Raw genomic sequence first — 16,505 nt, 5'->3', positions numbered from 1 at the left:
ACAAATATCAAACAAGTTGATTGAGATAAATTGCCAGGATAAAATAATCAAAAAGGAGTTGGGGATTGGGAAGACATTATAGACCTGTTTTACAAAATATTAACCAAGTTACTATTACAAGGATTACTGTGTTAGACTGCTCAATCCACATAAATTATTCTATAATTGTTTTCTTGGGAAACAAAACCAGTGAATCTCATGGCAAATTTAGTATTTTATTAAATGAGTTTGGGGACATGGGTCCAATCCCTGGTCTGGGAAGATCCCATATGCCACAGAAAAACTAAGCCCGTGAGCCACAACTACTGAGCCTGCGCTCCAGAGCCCGCGAGCCTCAACTACTGAGCCCACGTGCTGCAACTACTGAAGCTTGTGCACCTAGAACCCATGCTCCACAATAAGAGAAGCCACCGCAATGAGAAGCCCATGTACCGCAACGAAGAGTAGCCCCCACTCGCCACAACTAGAGAAAGCCCACGTGCAGCAACGAAGATGCAACACAGCCAAAAATAAATAAATAAATATTTTTTTTAAAAAAAGGAAGTTACATTATTCCCCAAAGCCATTTATGAGTCTATCACTGACTTGTTGATTGGAAGGACAATTAAACACAGTACAGCTAACAGTAATCTTAAATCAGCAGAATATTGAGCAACCATACATTTCTTATAGTAATTTTTAGGTTATAAAAAGCACCATTCTCTGACGATACCCTTTTTAATATAATCTTAAGTGAAACTGTGCCAACTGGGGAAGGGGATTTGGGGAGAGACTAGAGACTTTATCTAATCTCTTCACTGAGAAACTTATCTGAGATGGGCAAAGAAGCTGAAATAAATGATAACCTAGCATGAAAAATGGGTTATCAAATCCCAAGCAAGTGCTACTGTACTTGCGTTGGTTCTGAACAAACAAAAAAATTCCAAATATTTAGAAACAAGTGAGAGTAAAGATAAATAATAACCATTACAACTCTTAAACCTCACTTTCCAGGTAATGTAATCTCTATCAACATTAGAAACTGCAGAAAAGCTTAGGTTTGAAATTACCTCCCTTTGATTGAGCTCATATTCTGATTATTTTAAGAATGCATCGGTCTTCCCTGGTGGCGCAGTGGTTAAGAGTCCGCCTGCCAATGCAGGAGACATGGGTTCGAGCCCTGGTCTGGGAAGATTCCACATGTCACGAAGCAACTAAGCCGGTGCACTACAGCTACTGAGCCTGCGCCCTAGAGCCCACGAGCCACAACTACTGAGCCTGCACCCTAGAGCCCGCGAGCCACAACTACTATGCCTGGGCACCTAGAGCCTGTGCTCCACAACAAGACAAGCCACCCCAATGAGAAGCCCGCACACCACAACAAAGAGTAGCCCCCACTCACCGCAACTAGAGAAAGTCCACACACAGCTACAAAGACACAACACAGACAAAATAAATAAAATAAATCATTAAAAAAAAAAAAGAATGCATCACTTACCTCACTGACTTCTCTATCTGCCTCTCCAGTTCTCTTCTGAGCCTCCAGGAGAGTAATCTGAGAGGACAGTTTTTCTGAAAGTCACAAAATAAATATCCTTAGAAGATAAATGTAGAGTGTTTGAAAAAAACAGAGATATGACTGTGTATGTGGCTATTTGAGATGCATGAAATAACCAAGAGGAAAGAACAGATACAATAGTTTGGGGGAGATAAAACGTTTATTTTATTAAAGAAGTTGCAAAAGAAGATGAGAAGATGAGATATAAGATAGAATGGTACTAGGTATTAATTATTAACCTGAGTGAAGTATAATAAATAGTGGAAGGCTTTAAAGGGAATAAAAATGCCAGAGCATATGACAAAAAGCAGCTATTTCTGTGGCATAATTTGGGACTTCTAGGGCAATAAATTTAACTTAATTTATCTATAACCCTCTGTATCCATATTTTTTTTTGTTTGTATCCATATTATAATGTATTAATATAGCACTTATAATGTCTTCAACATTCTTTCACATATTTTCATAAGGACGTCAAATTTTAGCACTAGAAGGGAGCTATCCAATCTCCTCAATGACCATATGAGGAAACAAAGAAATGCCATGACCTACAGCTAGTTCATAGAGCTGGGATCAGAATTCAGTCTTCTGAGTTCCACCCCATGTTTACAAAGTGTGTATTTAAAAACAGTAGTAGTACCTTGGAGGATAAAAATATTGAGTATTAATAAGCCCCCAAGAAGTTTATACTCTTTCTGAGAAGTTAAGACAAATATACTAAAGAAACAAACAAAAGAAGCATATTTTTTACGCTACATCCAAATGTCTTAACGTGACCTACATGATTTGACCCCACTTATTCTACAAACTCCTCTGCTTGTACTACCCCATTTTTGCTCCCTCTAATCCCAAGAACACTGTCTGCAAACATATCAAATTTATTCATACCTCAGGGTGTTTGCACTGCTCTTCTCTGCTTGGGATTCGATTTGCTCAGCCTCTTTTTGCATGGCTGTCCCCTTTTCATCATTCAGGTATCAAGTGCTCAGAGAGGCCCACCCTAACCACTCTGAGGCTACTTTCTTCTTCCCCCAGGCACATGTGCAGTAGCCTGTTCTATTTTTATCCTAATACTTATCACTCCCTGAAATTTTCTTATGTATATACATGTTTATAGCCTGTCTTGTCCTCTAATATGTTCACAGCAATATGCTTAGCAACTAAATTAGTGCCTGGTACATAGGAAAGGCACCATAGATATTTGCTGAATGAATGAATGAACATTTATGAAACAAATGAATTCAAGACTGTATATAATATGTTCAGACATTTCACAAGATTATTTGAGGAAGGAGCACAGTGGCAGAAATGGAAGCACAAAAGGTGAGTTTAATAGAACATGACTCATAAAGCAAAGGTAACCTATGAGACCAGACCCAAAAACTAATACAGAAAACAAGTCCAGTGACCCCTGCAGGAAAGAACAAAGAGAATGGAACTCACATAACCTCTAAACCACAGTGAGCTACATGAAAGTGACAGGGACTGCTTGCAAAACTACAAAATAAGCATCACGGATAAGATCTCAAAGAAGTATTTTCAGTGGGTTGAATAATGAACTGAATTTGTGGCATTCTTTCTTTATCAGCAACGGTGGGACTAGTCTAATAAAGGTATACGATCCCTAGTTTATAGCTAAGTGGAACTGTAAGATGGTTAAGTTGGAAATATTGGCTATAGACCTTAGGAAATGGTACAAACTTTATTTGGTATTCATTCTCACTCTTAAAGATAAAGCATGGTAGTCAGTTACTCCAGGATAAAATAGATAAGTAAAATGTTATTGACTAGAAGTTATTAAAACCATAAGGTCCTTATGAAGCAGGTGACAAATGGAAGGAGGTATTATCTTCATTCTTACTAACTCTTCACACACAGTCCAATAGAATAAAGTGCTAAATTTAGTTCAATCAAACAAAACTTTATTCAGCAGCCACTCATTTGCCAGGTACTATTCTAGTTCCTGGTAAAGCAAAAGACAAAAAAAAAAGGGCCCCTGCCTTTGAAGAGCTTATACTTTATCTCTAAAGAGCTTATAATATAAGACATAAAATTATAAATAGATGATCTTAATGCAATGTTAAAAGAATGCAATTTGGAAGCACAAAAATGCATTTAACCCAACTTTGGGAAATTAGGATCGACTTCCTGAAAAAGATAATGGCCTAGTTGAGGCCTGAAACATGAATAAGAATTAGCCAAGCTAAAGAAAAGGGATAAGGTTCTAAGCAGTATATACTATGAGCAAAAGCCAAAATGGTTTCTACCTCTGAACCTTTATTTATACTGATCTCTATTATCTCACCCCACAAATTTATTACTGGGAAAGTCTTTTCTCTCTTTATTTTGGCTATTTAAAAATTCATTGTCTTATTAAGGTCCTATTCAAGCCATACTTCTGAGAAGATTCCTTGGCCACTCCAAAATGAATACAGTACAGATCTCCTGCAGCATCTATAGCCCATACTGCAAAATGTTATACTTATGTAAACACTGGTATTGTGCTTAAATTGTTTCATGTGTATTAATCCTAACTTCAATAATTACCAGCCATGCTGTCTAAGATCTTTATTATCATAGAATCAGAGAATCTACATGTTATACATATATAGTGATAAAAGTAGAGGCACTTGTGGGTTAAGAAGTCAGAGAATTATGGTTTTCATTTATACGTACCATTCTCAGCTTTCAGCTCCTCCAGCTCTACAGAATTAAAGAGCAAGGCTCCCTTTTCATTCTCTAGTTCTACCACTCTCTTCTGCAAAAAGGCAATACTCTCCTCAGTGACTGCCTAAATTGTAGAAAGACAACAAATTAATGATTCTCCAGTACAAAACTCTCATACTAATGTCCAGACAGCCTCTGGCATTTTTGTCTTCTAAAAGTTCTCCAGCCATGAAAATACTTTTAAAATAGCATCTACTTATCTGCCTAGGTAACCTTTAAAGTAATACTTTTCATCTGAAGATAGAAAGAGAAAATCTTTCACACAAATTTGCAATTCATTGGCTTTTGAATTTAAGACTGAAGTCTGGATTACAAAGAGAGAAATTCCAAGTCTACTGCACACGAAAGAAAATTTTCAGAATCCAAAAAACTAAAAGTGCATTATGAGTTCTGGAAAAACTTCAAGTAATCTAATATATGTGTAATTGGAATCTCCAAAGGAAGGGAGAGGGTCAAAAAAAATATTTGACTAATTAACGGCAGAAAATTTTCCAAACTGATGAAAACTATAAACATAGAGATTCAAAGTCCAAGCAAAAGAAACATGAAGAAAACTATGCAAAGGCACATCATAACCCAAGTGCTCAAAACCAGTGATAAAATCCTAAAAGCAACCAGGAAAAAAAAAAAAAAAGACAAGGATGACAGACTTCTTGTCAAAAACAAAATGCAAGAAAAAAGATAGTAGAGTAATAACCTTAAAGTACTGAAAGAGAAAAAAAAACCTATTGATGTAGGTTCTCTAGTCAGCTTTTAACAATAGCTTTCAAAAACAATGGAGAGATAAAAATGTCTTCGAACATACAAGAGCTATAAGAACCCATCACCAGCAGACTTGTGTGCTCATGACAGTACACCCACATTAAAAGAAGTCCTTTAGGCAGAAGGAAAACAAAACCAGATGGAAATATGAAACTACACCAGAGTTTGGCAAAATTTGGAGCCTCCCACCTGTTTTTGTAAATAAAGTTTTATTTATGGCCTAAAAGCCTAAAATATTTACCATTTGACCCTTTATGGAAAAAGACAGCCAACTCTTGATCTATCCTAAAGAAAAGTACCAGAAATGGTAACTGCAATGGTAGTTAAGATTTATTTTCTTATTATTTGAATCTTCTAAAAGATAAATAACTAAACAAAAATAAAAATTTTTGTTTATAACATGTTATATTTTTGTACTTTTTGTTTATAATATATGCATAAGTAAAATAATAATAATATAAATCCCAAGAGTGAAGAAATAGAAGTATATAATTGTAAGGCTTTTATTCTATACTTGAAGAAGCACAATATTATATGTAGGTAACTGTGATAAAAATGCAGACTATAATCTCTAATGCAGTCACTATCATAAAATAAAGAATTATAGCTAATATGCTGAAAAGGGAGAAAAACAGAGTCATAAAAAATACTCAACCAATTTTTTAAAAGGAAGGAAAAGTAGAAGACAACAGTTGGAAAAATGGAAAACAAACAACAAGGTGAGAAACTTAAAACTATATCAACGACAACATTAATGGAAATGGTCTGAACACTCCAAGTAAAAGGCAGAGATTGACATATTGGATAAGAAGTAGGCTCAAACTCTATGCTGCATATAAGCTTTAAATATAAAGACAAAAATAAGTTAAAGAGTGAGAAAAGATACACCATGCTAACACTACTCAAAAGAAAAGTGGAATAGCTATATTAATATCAGAAAGAAGTACATCTCACAGCAAAGAATGTCACCAGGGATAAGGAAGGTCATTTCATAATATCAATGGGTCACTTAATCAAGAAGACATAAACATCCTAAATGTCTAAGCCCCCAATAACACAGCTTGAAAATACATGGTGTAAAAACTGATAGAACTGTAAATAAATCCACAACTATAATATGGGATTTCAATAATTGAGAGGCAGAAAAGCAGCAAGGACATAGTACACTTGAATAAGACTATCAATCAACTTTACATGATTGGCATTTATAGAACATTCCAGCAAACAACAGCAGACTACATATTATTTTCAAGTACATACAGAACATTTACCAAAACAGACAACATTCTGGGCCATAAAACAAGTCTCAATCAATTCTTAAAGAGCCAAGTCATATAAAGTATGTGCTCTGACCACAATGGAATTAAAATAAAAATCAATAACAGAAAGACCTCTAGACATATGACTCCCAAATATCTGGAAACTAAGTAACCCGGGGGCAAAGAAGAAATTAAAAGGGAAATTAGTATTGTGAACTGAATGAAAATGAAAATACAACAGAACTTGTGAGATACTGCTAAAGTAGATTTTTTGGGGAGAATTTATAATGCAAAATGTCTATATTAGAAATAAGAAAGTTCTCAAACTAATGGCCTCAGCTTTCACCTTAAGAAGCTAAGAAATGAGGATATCAAATCCAAAGTAAACAGAAGAAAGGAAATAATAAAGATCAAAGTAGAAATCAATAAAATAGAAAACAGAAAACAAGGCAAAATCAATGAACTCAAAGCTGGTTTTTAGATCAGTAAAGTTAATAAACCTCTGGACAGTCTAACCTGTGTAAGAAAGAAAACACAAATTACCAATATCAGAAATGGGAGAGGTAACATCACTACAGATTCTATACATATTAAAACAATAATTATAGACTATTATGAATAACTTTATAATTTGCCTATAAATTTGACACTTTATATGGACAAATCCCCTAAAAGATATAAAACACCAAAGCTCACTCAAGAAGAAATAGATAACCTAAACAGCCAAATAGTTATGAAACAAATAGAATTTTTAGCAAGTGAATTCAATAAAGTATAAGGATAATATATCACTACCAAGTGAGGTTTACCCCTGGAACTCTCATACACTTCTGCTGGGAATAGAAAATGGTAACACCACTTTGGAAAACTGCCAAGGTCTTAAAACCTCTCATATGATCCAGACACTTCACTTCTAGGTATTTACTGAGAGTAAAGAAAGCACAGGTCCAAACAAAGATTTGTAAAAGAATATTCATAGAAGCTTTATTTGTAATAGCCAAAAATTGTCAACAATCCAAGTTTGTCCATCAACAAGTAAATGGATAAACAAATTGTGGTAGGTACAATATCCTCAACAATACAAAGGAATGAATTCTTGCTGCATACAATAGGATGAATATCAAAATAAGTATGCTGAGTGAGAGAACCAGGAAAGAAAAAGAGCACATATAATTTATTAAAAATACAAACTAATCTATAATGACAGAAAGAAGACAAGTGGTTGCCTGGGTAGTGGGAGATGTGAGAGAAAAATTAAAAGGGGGCATGAGAAACTTTGGGGGGGTGATGAATATGTTCATTTTCTTGATAATGGTGATGGCTTCGTGCATGTCAAAACTTATCAAGTTGTACACTTTATAAGTATGCAGGGGGCTTCCCTGGTGGCGCAGTGGTTGAGAGTCCGCCTGCCGATGCAGAGGACACGTGTTCGTGCCCCAGTCCGGGAAGATCCCACATGCCATGGAGCGGCTAGGCCCGTGAGCCATGGCCGCTGAGCCTGTGTGTCCAGAGCCTGTGCTCCACAACGGGAGAGGCCACAACAGTGAGAGGCCCGTGTACTGCAAAAAAAAAAAAAAAAAAGTATGCAGGATTTCCCTGGTGGTGCAGTGGTTGAGTCCGCCTGTCAATGCAGGGGACACGGGTTCGATCCCTGATCCGAGAAGATTCCACATGCCATGGAGCAACTAAGCCTGTGCGCCACAACTACTGAGACTGTGCTCTTGAGCCCGTGTGCCACAACTATTGAAGCTTGCATGCCTAGAGCCTGTACTCTGCAACAAGAGAAGCCACTGCAATGAGAAGCCTGGGCACCACAACAAAGTGTAGTCCCCACTTGCCACAACTAGAGAAAGCCTGAGCGGAGCAACGAAAACCCAACGCAGGCAAAAACAAATAAATAAATAAACAAATAAATAAACTCTTTAAAAAAAATCAGTCTAGTTTCAAGAGTTGGAAGGCAACCTGATGACTAAGATGAGATGTTAGGTTTCTGGTTTTAAAGATGGAAGAACAACCAGGAACCAAGGGTGTAAGTAATACAGCTCTAGTCACTGGAAAAAATGAGGAAATGAATTCTTCCCTAAAGCCTCCTTCCCTGCAGCTCAGCTGACATCACGACTTTTGGCCAGTGAAACCAATTTTGATTTCTGATCTCTAGAATTCGAGGAATCTCATAACTTTCTGTTTAGAAGAACAACTAAATCATCCCAATGAAGAAATAGCAATCAAAACACCAGCCAAGCCACAAGAGAAGGGCATGTGATTATGTCAGCAAACTCAAGTCATCCTACTCCTGGCGCCAGAATTGAGTTGAAAAAGCCTCCAGATAATTCCAACTCTCAGCTTTCAAGTCAACTCCAGTCTTTGATTCTCCTACAGAAGGCTCCAGACTTCAGGGAGAAAAGAGCCATCCTCATCATTCATTCCTCTCCAAATCTCTGGAACACAGAATTGAAAAGAAAAGAAATCCAGAATTTTATGCCTCCCTCTTTGTTCTTTCTCAGGACTGCTTGGCTATTCCAGATCTTGCAAGGACTTCCATTATTATGTTGAATAGGAGTGATGAGAGTGGGCACCTTTGTCTAGTTCCTGATCTTAGAGGAAAAGCTTTCAGCCTTTCACCACTGAGTATGTTGTTAGCTGTGGGCTTGTTGTATATGGTCTTTATTACATTAAGCTACATTTGTCTATGTCTAATTTGTTAAGAACTTATTATTATGAATAGATATTAAATTTTGTCAAATGCTAAAAAAAATCAGTCAAGTTTCAACAACTAGACAAAAATCAGTCAAATATAATTTGAATAATACTATGATTTAAGTGATATTTATAAAATGTTACAGCCAGTAACTACAGAATATACATTTTTTACAAGTGCACAAGCTACATTCACCAAGACACCCCATATGCTATGTCATAAAACAAGTTTCTATAAATTTCAAAGCACTGAAATCATATAGAACATATTACCTGATCATAATGAAATTAATTAGAAATCAATAATAATATCTAGAAATAAAACCAAATATCTGGATATTAAATAACACACTTCTAAATAGTCCATGATCAAAGAAGAAATCATAAGGAGAATTAGAAAACTCTTCAAAAACTGAATGATAACAACACAACATACCAAACCATGTGCTTAAGAGGGAACTGTGTAACTTTAAATGTTTAAATGAGAAAAGAAGACCTGAAGTGTTTGATATAAAGTTACACCTTAAGAAGTTAGAAACAGAAGAGCAAAGTAAACCCAAATAAATAGAAAGAAATACCAAAGAACAAAAATCAATAAAAGTGAAAACAGGGCTTCCCTGGTTGGCGCAGCGGTTGAGAGTCCGCCTGCCGATGTAGGGGACTTGGGTTCGTGCCCCGGTCCGGGAAGATCCCACATGCCGTGGAGCGGCTGGGCCCCTGAGCCATGGCCGCTGAGCCTGCGCATCAGTCCAGAGCCTGCGCTCCGCAGCGGGAGAGGCCACAACAGTGAGAGGCCCGCGTACCGCAAAAAAAAAAAAAGTGAAAACAGACCAGCATTAGAGAAAATTGACAAGGCCAAAAGTTGGTTCTTTGAAAAGATTTTTTTTAAAAGTCAAATAATTTCTAGTTTAAAGTCTCATCAAGAAAATGAAGCACAAAGTGGGGAGATGTCGGCCAAATAGTAGAAACTTGCGGATCGAAGATGAAAAAGTTCTGAAGATCTAACACCCAACATTGTGATTATAGTTAACAATAATGTATTATATAGTTCAAAGTTGCTAAGAGACTAGATCTTAAATGTTCTCACCACAAAAAAGAAATTATAATTATGTGTCATGATGGAGGTGTTAGCTAATGTTATGGTGGTAACCCTATTGCAATATATACATGTATCAAATCAACAAGTTGTACACCTTAAACTTACACAATGTTATATGTCAATTATATCTTAATTAAAAAAAACAATAGGGATTGGGGGAGGGATGGGTATCACTACAGAGCGTACAAGCATTAAAAGGATAAAAAAGGGAACACTATAACCAACGTTATAACAAAAATTTGACATCTTCAATGAAACGGACAGAACAAAACAAAACTAAAATCCAACTGGCACAAGATGAAAAAGAAAATCTTATTAGTCTTATATCTGTAAAAGAAATTTAATTCATTATCAACTCCAGACCCAGATAGTTTCACTGGTGAATTCTTTCAAATTCTTGAGAAATAATACCAATTTTACACAAACTCTTAAATAAAAGGGAACACTCCCCAACTCATTTTTTTAATGCCATAATAACCCTAATACCAAAATCTGACAAAGTACTACAAAACAAAGGAAAATCTTCATGACCAAAACAAAGACCAATATCCTTCATAAGTACAGATACAAAAATGCTTCCCAAAATAGTAGTAAATCAAATTCAGTAATATATATAAAGGATAATACTTTATGACTAAGTTGGGTTTATCCTAACAAAACAAGGTTGGTTTAATAGTCAAAAATTAAAGTAATGTACCATATGAACAGAAGAAAACCCATATGATCATTTCAATAAATGCAGATAAGGCATTTGGCAAAATTTAATACAAATTCTTACCAAATTAAGAATAGAAGGTAAAGTCCTCAATCTGATAAAAAAGATTAATGAAAACTTGAAACTAGTAACACAGCTAATGGTAAAATATGAAATACTCTCCCCTAAGATCAGGCAAAATGCAAGAAGGCCCAGTCTTACCACTTCTATTAAAGTGTTATGAAGGTCCTAGCCATTGCATGAAAAAGAAATAAAGGCATAAAGATTAGCAAGGAGTAAGTAAAACTTGCCTTTATTTGCAGATGACATGATTGTTTATGTAGAAAATCCTAAAGAATCTACAGAATGAGACTAGAATTAATAAAATAAATATCAAGTTCACATAAGCAAAATTCAATTATATACTTACATAAAAGTGCAAACAGTTGGAAAGGTGAAATTAGAATAAATTCCACCTACAACAGCATTAAAAAATATGAACTATTTCAGAATAAATTTTAAAATGTGCACAACTCCTCCAACCAAAACTACAAACCATTGCTGAAAGAAATTAAAGAGCTTAATAAGTGAAGAGAGATACTATACTCATGGATTGAAAAGTTCAGTAGTATTAAGATGTCAATTCTCCCTAAAGTGATCTATAGATTCAACACAATGCCAATTCAAAATCCCATCCAGCTTCTTCTTTTCTTCAAATAGAATTTGAGATCGTTGATTGTATAATTTCTATGGAAATGCAAAGAACCTAGAATAATCAAGGCAATCTTGAAAAGAACAACAAAGTCAGAGGACTTATACTACCTGACTTCAAGACTAACTACAAACTACAGTAATGAAAACAATGTGATACAGGCAGGAGCAGCAAACAAAGGAACTTATCACTTGTTCTCACTCTGCCCTGCTGTAGCAGGGGCCCCAATAAAGCCTTGCCTGAATTTCTTGTCTGGCCTCTAATCAATTTCTATTGATTGGGGAAGGCCAAGAACCCTGGTCAGTATTAGATTTACAGTGCTCAATGTGGGGCAGTTGTCCTCTTCCAGGGAGAGGATCTGGGCACCTCTAGGACCACTGAATGCAGCTTCCCTGGGGTGACAAGTAGCCACCTGAACCTCTTGTTTCAGTGTCACCACGTTTGGGGGCTCCCTCTCCTGAGATGGCCATGCTGGACGACTGAGCGGGCCTGGGGATTCTGGTGGCTCCCCGCAATGAGACATCTATCTCCATCAAGGAGGCCCGGGTGGTCCTTGACATAGCAGGTAAGAAAATCAATTTTTTAAGTGATAATGGAGCCACTTACTCTGTCCTGATCTCTCACACTGGGCCTCCTTCCTCCAAAAGCTGTACTGTGACTGGTGTTGATGGAAAGCCTCACACCCGTTACTTCACTGGGCCTCTCACTTGCCTATTTGAACAGTGTTTGATCTCATGTGCCTTTTAAGTTGGGCCTGAGTGTCCTATCCCATTACTGGGGAGAGACCTTCTGGGCTCCCTTGGAGCCATATTACAGTTAGGAGGCCCGAAGCAGCCCCTTATCTTGATTCTAAGACAAATCAACTGGAAGAACAAGGGCCTATTCCCAGCCATATTCTACACACAGTAAACCCTGCAGTTTGGGACAAAGGAATCCCTGGGAAGGCTATAAATGTTCAACCTGTAAAAATTAGCCTTAAGCCAGAAGTCGCTTATTCTAACAAGAGACAGTACCCCATAAAGTTGGAAGCAAAAAAAGGTTTGCAACCCCTCATCCATAAATTTTTAAGACGTGGCCTCTTAGTGCTCTGTCAGTCTCCATACAGTACCCCTATTCTGCCAGTTGTTAAGCCAAATAGGGAATATCGAATAGTACAAGACCTTAGAGGAGTAAATGATGCAGTGGTCCCTATACATCCCTTTGTGGCCAATCCTTATATTAGTCCAGATTCCTGGAGTGCTTGACCTCAGGGATGCCTTCTTTTGCATCCCAGTTCATTTCTCATCTCAGTATCTGTTTGCCTTTTAGTAGACTAACCCCCACTCAGGTCAAATGCAATAATATACCTGGACAGTATTGCTTCAGGGGTTTCAGGACAGCCCACACTTGTTCACCCAGGCCCTAAGAAAAGAACTAAGGGAGGGACCTTCCTGGTGGCACAGTGGTTAAGAATCTGCCTGTCAATGCACAGGACACGGGTTCAAGGCCTGGTCAGGGAAGACGCCACATGCCATGGAGCAACTAAGCCTGTGCGCCACAACTACTAAGCCTGTACTCTAGGGCCCACAAGCCACAACTACCGAGGCCATGTGCCACAACTACTGAAGCCTGTGCACCCCGTGCTCCACAACAAGAGAAGCCACCACAGTAAGAAGCCCGCGCACTGCAACAAAGAGTCACTCCAGCTTGCCACAACTAGAGAAAGCATGCGCACAGCAACGAAGACCCAACGCAGCCAAAAATATAAATAAATAAATTTATTTAAAAAAAAAAAAAACTAAGGAAAATACATCTAAAAGAAGGGGCCAGTCTACAGTATGTAGATGACATATTAATATGTAGTTCCCACCACGGAGGCCTCAGACCAGAATACCATTTAAGTCCTTAATTTCCTTGGGACCCAGGGTTACAGGATCTTTCAGAAAAAAGCACAAATCTCAAAGTAACAAGTTAAATATCTGAGATATATTATAAACCCTGGAAGCAGACAGCTATCTCTAGATAGAAAAGAAGCTATATTAGAACTAAGCGCCCCAAAGACCAAAAAAAAAATCCTCGTACTTTCTTAGGCATGACAGGATTTTGCGGAATTTGGATTCCAGGATTCAGACTAATGGCTAAACCTCTATATGAAGCCACTAAAGGCCCAGATACAGAGCTACTACTTTGGACTGGGGAACAAGAAAGGGCTCTTAATAAGATCAAACAGACCCTCACCAAAGCTTTTGCTCTGGGTCTCCCCAATTTTAAAAAGCCATTTATCTTGTACATAGCTGATAAACAGGGGACAGCTATGGGAGTCCTTGTACAAAAGCTAGAAGTTCCTCAACCTATAGGCTATTTTTCCAAAGAACTAGATTCCATGGCCCAAGGTTGACATGGCTGCTTCTGGGCGGTAGCTGCCACTGCTTTATTAGTGGAAGAAGTTAACAAGCTTACCTTTGGACAGCCGCTGGAAGTCCAGACCCCTCACCAAGTACAAAAGATTCTGGAAATTAAAGGCCACCATTAGCTAACTGGAGGCTGCCTTACTAAGTAGCAGGCTTTACTCCTTGACTCCCCAGAACTAACCCTCAAAACTTGCCACACCTTCAATCTGGCTACTCTAATCCTGGCTGAAGGCCCAGAACTAACACATTTCTGCCTTGAAACCCCTGACTAGGTTTATGCCTGTAGGCCTGATCTAACAGACCAGGCCATAGAAAACCCTGAGGAAGAATGGTTTACTGATGGCAGTAGTTTCATTAAAGATGGAGTCAGGAGGGCAGGGTATGCTACTGTGAGCACTTATAGTGTTATATAAGCAAAACCTTTGCCACCTAACACTTCAGCCCAGAGGGCTGAGCTAATAGCCCTAACCTGAGTCTTAACACTCGGGGAAGGAAAATTATAAATATATATACAGACTCAAAATATGCCTTCCGGGCTTCCCTGGTGGCACAGTGGTTAAGAATCCGCCTGCCAACGAATGGATAAAGAAGATGTGGCACATATACACAATGGAATATTACTCAGCCTTAAAAAGAAATGAAATTGAGTTATTTGTAATGAGATGGATAGACCTAGAGTCTGTCATACAGAGTGAAGTAAGTCAGAAAGAAAAAGACAAATACCGTATGCTAACACATATATATGGAATTTAAGGAAAAAAATGTCATGAAGAACCTAGGGATAAGACAGGAATAGAGGCGCAGACCTACTGGAGAACGGACTTGAGGATATGGGGAGGGGGAAGGGTGAGTTTTGACAGGGCGAGAGAGAGTCATGGACATATACACACTAACAAACGTAGTAAGGTAGATAGCTAGGGGGAAGCAGCCGCAAGGCACAGGGATATTAGCTCGGGGCTTTGGGACAGCCTGGAGGGGTGGGATGGGGAGAGTGGGAGGGAGGGAGACGCAAGAGGGAAGACACATGGGAGCATATATATATATATAGCTGATTCACTTTGTTATAAAGCAGAAACTAACACACAGCAATTATACCCCAATAAAGATGTTAAAAAAAAAAAAAAAAAAGAATCCGCCTGCCAGTGCAGGGGACATGGGTTCAAGCCCTGGTCCGGGAAGACCCCACATGCCGCGAAGCAACTAAGCCCGTGCACCACAACTACTGAACTTGTGCTCTAGATCCCGCGAGCCACAACTACTGAGCCCACACGCCACAACTACTGAAGCCCGCGCGCCTAGAGCCCGTGCTCCGTAACAAGAGAAGCCACCACAATGAGAAGCCCGCGCACTGTAACGAAGAGTAGCTCCCGCTCACCGCAACTAGAGAAAGCCTGTGAGCAGCAATGAAGACCCAATGCAGCCAAAAATAAATAAATAAAATGAATAAATTTTAAATATATATATATATATATATATATATATATATATATGCCTTCCTTGTTTTACATGCCCATGCAGCTAATCTGGAAAGAAAGAGGACTTTTAAATGCAAAAAATTCCACTGTAACATATGGGGCTGAGATATTACAACTCATAGAAGTGCTCAAAAATCAACACTAGTCGAAGTTATTGACTGCTGTGGGCACCAAAAGGAAAATTCTCAAATTACCTAAGGGAACAGGGCACATCGGGAGGCAAAGAAAACAGCCCTGATGCCCGTACCGGGTAGAAACCAACATTGAGAATATCTGACAACAAACCACCTGGTTTCAGCAGACAATTAACCACCAATCCTCACTATTCAATATGGGCAGGGAAACTGAAAACTGGTTCTCCAGTTTGTTCTCCTGGATACCACAAGGTATAAAAAGCTTTCTGGGGCTTCCCTGGTGGCGCAGTGGTTGAGAGTCTGCCTGCCGATGCAGGGGACACGGGTTCGTGCCCTGGTCTGGGAAGATCCACATGCTGCGGAGCGGCTGGGCCCATGAGCCATGGCCTCTGAGCCTGCGCGTCCGGAGCCTGTGCTCCGCCACGGGAGAGGCCACAACAGTGAGAGGCCCGCGTACCGCAAAAAAAATAAAAAGCTTTCTGGCAGGAGGTTTTTGTTTTCTCATAACCCTTTTCTTTTCAGTCATACTGATTTAGACTATATTTTGTCTAGTACTCTGTTGTCTTCCCTATTGTTGTAAACCTGTGACTAAGACTTTTCGGTCCAAAAAGGAGAGCTGGGACCAACGCAGACCTTCCATTCTAAAAGTAGAGAAACGTTGAACTTTAACCCCGAGATTAACAAAAATATATACCCAAACAGAATGGCTTCTTGGCAGGGGTGACATTGCCTCTCCTGTCAGGTCAACAGTTAAGGAAGCCCTCCCAAAGTAACCTGGTTCCTTCCCTTCCTAGGCCCTTTAATGGCTATTGTTGTTTTTCTCCTTTACAGCCCTTGTTTGTTTAACCTTTTGACTGAGTTTGTGTCTTCTGGGCTCTGACAATTTGAAGTAAGGCTCATGATGGCTCAAGGAATTCAGCCCATTCCAGCAGAAAGTGGCCCAGGTCCTTGGGACAGTCAGCAAGAAACTTCTACACCTCTAGGGGCTAGGGTCTGTGGCCCCTGTCCCCTTATACAGG

At 38.6% G+C, this 16,505-nt stretch overlaps 1 protein-coding gene across 6 annotated transcripts in view; it reads right to left on the bottom strand.

The window, feature by feature from the left end:
• The window catches only part of GOLGB1 (golgin B1), a 67,340-nt gene that overhangs the window by 31,636 nt on the left and 19,199 nt on the right, over window positions 1-16,505 (bottom strand). For all 6 annotated transcript variants that reach the window (XM_065876021.1, XM_065876022.1, XM_065876024.1 and 3 more), the window contains 2 exons: window positions 4,214-4,328; window positions 1,478-1,551 (listed from right to left, as the gene is read on the bottom strand). In XM_065876021.1, the coding sequence (XP_065732093.1) occupies window positions 1,478-1,551; window positions 4,214-4,328 (189 nt within the window). The remainder of the gene's footprint in view (window positions 1-1,477; window positions 1,552-4,213; window positions 4,329-16,505) is intronic.

Source organism: Phocoena phocoena, chromosome 4, assembly GCF_963924675.1.
Source record: "Phocoena phocoena chromosome 4, mPhoPho1.1, whole genome shotgun sequence".
In the NCBI taxonomy this organism is placed as follows: Eukaryota; Metazoa; Chordata; class Mammalia; order Artiodactyla; family Phocoenidae; genus Phocoena; species Phocoena phocoena.
This window is presented reverse-complemented; position numbering and strand designations above follow the sequence as displayed.